General features: G+C 47.6%; 1 protein-coding gene across 6 annotated transcripts in view; it reads left to right on the top strand.

Moving 5' to 3' along the window:
* ACSBG1 (acyl-CoA synthetase bubblegum family member 1) overlaps window positions 1-5,836 on the top strand; it is a 115,249-nt gene that overhangs the window by 94,846 nt on the left and 14,567 nt on the right. For all 6 annotated transcript variants that reach the window (XM_025208388.1, XM_025208391.1, XM_025208389.1 and 3 more), the window contains 2 exons: window positions 1,479-1,660; window positions 2,653-2,883. In XM_025208388.1, the coding sequence (XP_025064173.1) occupies window positions 1,479-1,660; window positions 2,653-2,883 (413 nt within the window). The remainder of the gene's footprint in view (window positions 1-1,478; window positions 1,661-2,652; window positions 2,884-5,836) is intronic.

Here is a 5,836-nt window from a genome sequence, read left to right as displayed (position 1 = left end):
GAGCCAGTGGGGGGACATGGCCCCCCCGATCTTTGCACAGAGCAAGGTTGGGCTGCAGCTGCGAGGTGAGTTGGACTCTGCCTGCTCTGCACCTCCACACCTCCACACCTCGCTGCAGCCCTTGAAAACAGCACACCACCATGTATGTCCTGTCACTGGGTGGGCTGGGCAGCGAGGCACATGGCGTTGTGCCACACCACTTTCAAAGGCTGCAGGAAGGCACAGAGCAGGCAGAGCCCAGCTCGTCTCGCAGCTGCAGCCCGCCCTTACCCCGTGCAAAGATCAGGGGGGGCATGTGTCCCCCTTGGCTCCCCAGCGCTGTGACTGCAGGAGCCACTGGGCTCCGCTTGTCCCACAACCTGGCCCAGCTGGGGCTCAATTCACTGTGAATGAGGCCCTGACCAGGATGGGTTGTGGGACAGTCAGAGCCCAGTGGCTCGTCCAGGGCTGTGGCACGTTGGAGCCAAGGGGTTGGGGGAATGTGCTTCTCTTCCCCTGGCTGCGCTGCAATGTGCACAGTGGCGGGAGCTGCCAGGTTCCAATTGCCCCATGACCCAGCCTGGCCGGGGCCCCATTGTCTGGGACAATCCCTACAGTGCGACAGGCATAAATGATTCATCCCTGCCCCTACCCCACTCCCTCATGCACTGTGGGGGTCTTGATCTCCCCCCACTCCCAGTGCAGAAACTAAAGGAAGAAGAAACCTTACCTACCTGTCTGCTGTGCTGGGCCAGCTGTGAGCCTGGTGTGCCCCTCCCTCCTGCTGCAGCAGCCTGCAGCCGCGTTGCCCTGGCGTTTGTGGGGGCTGAGCCCTGTTAGCCCCCACTTCCACTGCCCCCCAGCAGCCGATCCCCACCGCTGGCCGAAGTTCCATTGGCGCTTTTCTCAGGGGGGGCATGGCCAATCTCAGGGGGTGCACGTGCACCCCCTACGCATCACCGGAGCAGCGCAGCAGGGGCAAGATCAGAAGCAGGAGCCAGCGCCAGAGGCAAAGGGAGCAGAGCAGCACTTGGCTGCAGCCGCACCAGGAACAGCCTGCTGGACACTGCATGCGCTGCATGGTTAGGATCAGGCTGTTGGTGCCAGCAGGCGCCTGGTGCCAGTTGCCCCAATGCTAGCAGGAAGGAGTTGGCCCCATGTGGAGCCCCATGTGGGCAGCTGTGGCCTGGATCCAGTCACTTGGCAGGCTGGATCTGGCCCACAGGCTATATTTTGCCCACCTTTGGAATAAAGAGTAAAACTACCTATAATCTTCCTCCCTCCCCCAACTCCAGTGCAAATAGATGTGCTATTTCCTGCTCTGATACAACTAAGGATCTAGCTTAAATAGGCCTTTTCCAGCAGTCTTTATTCGGACTAATATTTCTTTGACTTTAAATGGTATTATCCATGTAAGTACTGCAAGACAGTCCACTGCAAAGCGGAAAAGCCCTATTACTAATTCTGACCTTTTGCAATATACTTCATTATTTTAACAGGGTGGCTTGATCAACACGCTGAAAGAAGCACAGCCAACATCTCTTATGGGTGTTCCTCGGGTGTGGGAAAAAATCATGGAGAAATTAAAAGATGTGTCTGCTCAGTCAAGCTTTATGAAAAGGAAAATGCTATCATGGGCCATGTCTGTTAGCTTAGAAAGGAATCTAAGCTCTTCAAGCAGGTACATTTAATAACAAATCCTACCTCAGTTATACCTTTCTTCAGTGACCCTAACCTTCTTGCAGTCGATGAGACTGCCTAAGTGTAAACGAGCAGAATTTTGCTCAGAAAGTCTGAGGAAAAATGTGAGGCTGGGGAAGATTATATCCCCTCTTGACACCTTTCTTCCCTAAAATTCTCTGCATTTCAGGAAAATAATACAGATATTTTGCCTAGTAATTGGCTTTAAGCGTTGTATTTGTAGTCTTATATAGTTTTGGAAGAAATTACTGGGAGAAATGTTAAAAGCATCTTCTAAAATTATCCTAGATTCAGAATCTACCAGTGTGTCAGGTTTGCCTGGATTTTTACAGGTAGACTTTCTTTCTAGCACAAGCAGTCCCATTTTTTGTTCTGCCCTAGGATATAGTTTATTTACTGGAGACCCATTTCAGACTTTGATACATATTCCAAGGAAATTAATTAAAGTATATGACAAGAAACCACTCAGTGTGCATAGCAATTGTGTTTTATATTCAGAGTCTAGTGTATATTTTACGATAGCTTCTGTTTGTAGACAAGCCCCAAAACATGACAGCGTTGATTGTAAAGTTATATAAGTGTTGCTGAAGATCTCAAAATGATTCCAAAAGACACATGGTCTTTGCTATGTGAATAGTATAGCAGTCTTGATAGGTCCTACAAATTGCCAATTAGACTCTTAGACAATAATAATAGCATTTAGTGGTCTGATCTTAAAAGAGAGGAATTGAAATGAAGAAGAATGAAGGATCAGTGAAAATTACACTGTCCACAACACTTTTCCATTGACCCAACAAGTGTGTGCAAAATGGAAACATTAGGTATTTGGAATTATTTTTCGCAAGAATACAAATAGAAAATAACACATCTGGGCAGCCAAAGCCAAATGGCAAATGGCTAGTAACTGAAATACACACTTGATTTGCTCTTCTTTTAATTCTTCTGTCCTTTTGTGTGTTTTCTACTGAACAGTGATTTGAAGCCCTTTCAAACAAGACTAGCAGACTATTTGGTACTTGCAAAAATCCGCCGTGCGCTGGGTTTTTCTCGGTGTCAAAAGCATTTCTCTGGAGCTGCTCCTCTCACTACAGAAACAATATATTTTTTCCTGGGTCTGAACATCCCACTCTATGAGGCATATGGGATGAGTGAGACCTCAGGCCCACACTGCATGTCTGGGCCATATGTCTACAGGCGTCACAGGTAAGTTTATATAACATTTTCCTTGCAGAAACCAAATCTCTGGTCTCATAAGAATGCCCACATTCATCACAGACTCTTTCTCTTACTTCTCACTCCTGCTTTTTCTCTGGCTTCTGTACTGGCAAGTAGGGCAGTGCGAAACGGGCCCTATTTGATTTGGATTCAGCCCAAATTGGGGACAGTGATTCAGTCTATTGATTTGAATCACTATCCCTGATTTGATTTGACCAAATCCGAATCTCAAGATTCGATGCTGATTCAGTGAATCAGCAATTCGGACACAGGCACAGCTTTAAAAGTTTTTTTCTACATACCTTGAGGTAGCAGGCACAGCTTGTGATCAGTGCAGTGCTGGGGCACATGGAGCATCCTGCAGGAGCGTAGGGGGCTCTCCAGCATGCTCAGCAGCAAACCCGGAAGTGGACCAGTCCTGGAAGTGGACCTAAAGTACTTCTGGTCCATTTCCAGGTCTTCCAGGGAGAGTGCTGGAGGGCCCCCTTACTACCCCCCCTGGCTTGGCAGTTGGCTGCAGGGGGACCCCAGGTGCCCCCCCTGGACCCAGGAGGCACCAGTTGCCCATCCGGGGACTGTGCCCCTCCCCCCCTGCTGTGAGCTCCCTGGTGGACCAGGAAGTGGATAGGAAGTGCTTCTGGTTCACTTCTGGGTCTGCTGCTGAGCATGTTGGGGACCCCCCGTGCTTCTGTGAGATGCTGGATCTGCCCCAGCACTGCAGTGTTCAGAGCCCCTGCTACCTAGAAGTGTGTAGAAAAATCATTTAAAGTTGTATCTATGTCTGATTCAGCCACTGAATCAGGCCGAATCTCCACCAAATCGAATCAGGGTGTGAAGCTTTGCACAGCCCTACTGGCAAGGCACTTTGGGTTAATTAAGTTGGCATGCAGAACTACAGATCAATCTGTATTTTTCTATGTAGTTTAACAAAAATGGTATCTTAAAACATTCTTTGTGAGGATAAAATGTATCATTCTGGGTCTAGTCTAAACAAACCAGGTTTCTTGGCTCTTTTTTTAGTATTCTGTTGTCATTAGCTCTCTTGTCTTGGATCCATCTGCTAACAATTTTAGATTTACCCCACTGTGCATATGTGCATTTTTACCTAAAAAGAAATCTGCAGTAAATTGAAAAGTGAAAATGTGGACAAGACAGAATGAATTTAATATATATAAAAAAACCAAAAATTAAAAAACCCATAAAACCCCTGTATACTTAATTTTTAAACCAGTAAAGCACTCCATTTTAAATATATGTGAAGCTTCAGCGGTATTTTCAGGTTGTTTGCTCTGATGTATACTCTTTCTTATTTATTATGAAAGAATCTGGAATGGATGAGGTGCAGGTTTTCTAGTTTGTCTGGAGGAGTGAAACCTAAACTCCCATGCAAATTGCCTTTTACTGGCAGGCTGAGCAAACTTTCACCTGCTCCACAGTGGAGTTACAAAGCTGGTATGCAACTTAAGCAAGTGCTAGTATTAGGAGGATGTGTGGTAAAGAAAGCCAAAGTCAAGTTAGAAAAATGGGGTTGGTGTGCAAACAAAGAGGGGAACTTAAAGGAATCCAAGGATGGCTTAGAAGGGGCAAAAGAGAAATGCTGTTTTTCTTCTTTCCCCCATTATTAAAAAAACATCTGTATGAAGCAGTTTGAGATAAGAAAGTAGGAATTACCTTACTGAATCAGATCTGTGATTCATCTGACCTTGTGTCTTGTCTCTGCCAGTAACTTCAGAGAAAGGCACAATTATGCAGTAAATTGTGCAACATTTCCCCCCCCATGACTAGACCACAGGTATAGATGGCTATCCACTGTACAGGAGAGATCAAGTGGACAAAAGGGGCGGTGGTGTAGCTCTCTACATCAAGGAAAGCTACGCGTCCCTGCAAGCTGACATTGGCACCCAAGGTGGATGACTGGACACCCTCTGGGTTAAAATCTGTGGGGAACACGGCACAGGGGTCACAATGATGGGAGTCTATTACAGACCTCCTACCAGGATCAAGAGCTTGACCAGGAGTTTGCCAGGGAATTGTGTGAAGCTGCATGCTCCCGGTGCATGGTTGTTGTCATGGGAGACTTCAACTACCCTGACATCTCATGGGAAGAGCGCTCAGCCAAATCCTAAAGGTCGCAAAGATTTATCTCATGCATGGATGAACTCTATCTGATGCAAGAAGTCAATGGGCAGATGAGAGGTAAAGTGCTGCTCGACCTGGTACTGGCAATGGGGGACGACCTAATCAGTGACCTAATGATCAAAGGGAAGCTGGGTGACAGTGACACGAGCTGATCACCTTCACCATCCGCCATAAAGCTGGCAAGTCAGCAATACAGAAGTTCTCGACTTCAGGAAAGCTGACTTTGACAAGCTCAGGAGGCTTGTCAGTGAGGCCCTAAGGGACCACGACCCGAAGGGGAGGGGAGTTCAGGAGGAGTGGTTGCTCCTCAAGGGAGTGAGCCTGGAGGCACAAGCAAAGTCTATTCTGTCTCGGAGGAAAGGCAGCAAAAGGGCACAGCAGCCCCCTTGGCTCTCCGGGGAGCTGGCAGACCTCCTGGGTCTGAAAAGAAAGACCTACAAAGGATGGAGGACTGGATCCACCTCTAAGGAGTAATATTCCGCACTGGTCCGGACCTGCAGGGAGCAAACCAGAAAAGCCAAGGCTGTGACTGAACTCCAACTAGCTACAAGTATCAAGTATAATAAGAAGTCCTTTTTTAGATATGTGGGGAGCCAGAAGAAAAGCAAGGGCAACATTGGACCCCTGCTAAACCAGATGGGACAACTGACAACTGACACCCAGGAAAAAGCCAACTTGCTAAATGTGTACTTTGCATCGGTTTTTCACCAGTCCCAAGGGATGCCCCTGCCCATTACAGGACGGGAACGCCTGGGTGAGGGTGATTCCTTACCCTCCATCAATGCTGATCTTGTGAAGGAAC

This window comes from Alligator sinensis, unplaced genomic scaffold (assembly GCF_000455745.1).
Source record: "Alligator sinensis unplaced genomic scaffold, ASM45574v1 scaffold954_1, whole genome shotgun sequence".
Classification (NCBI taxonomy): Eukaryota; Metazoa; Chordata; order Crocodylia; family Alligatoridae; genus Alligator; species Alligator sinensis.
Note: the sequence above shows the minus strand (reverse complement) of the source record. Positions and strands in the feature narration are given on the sequence as shown.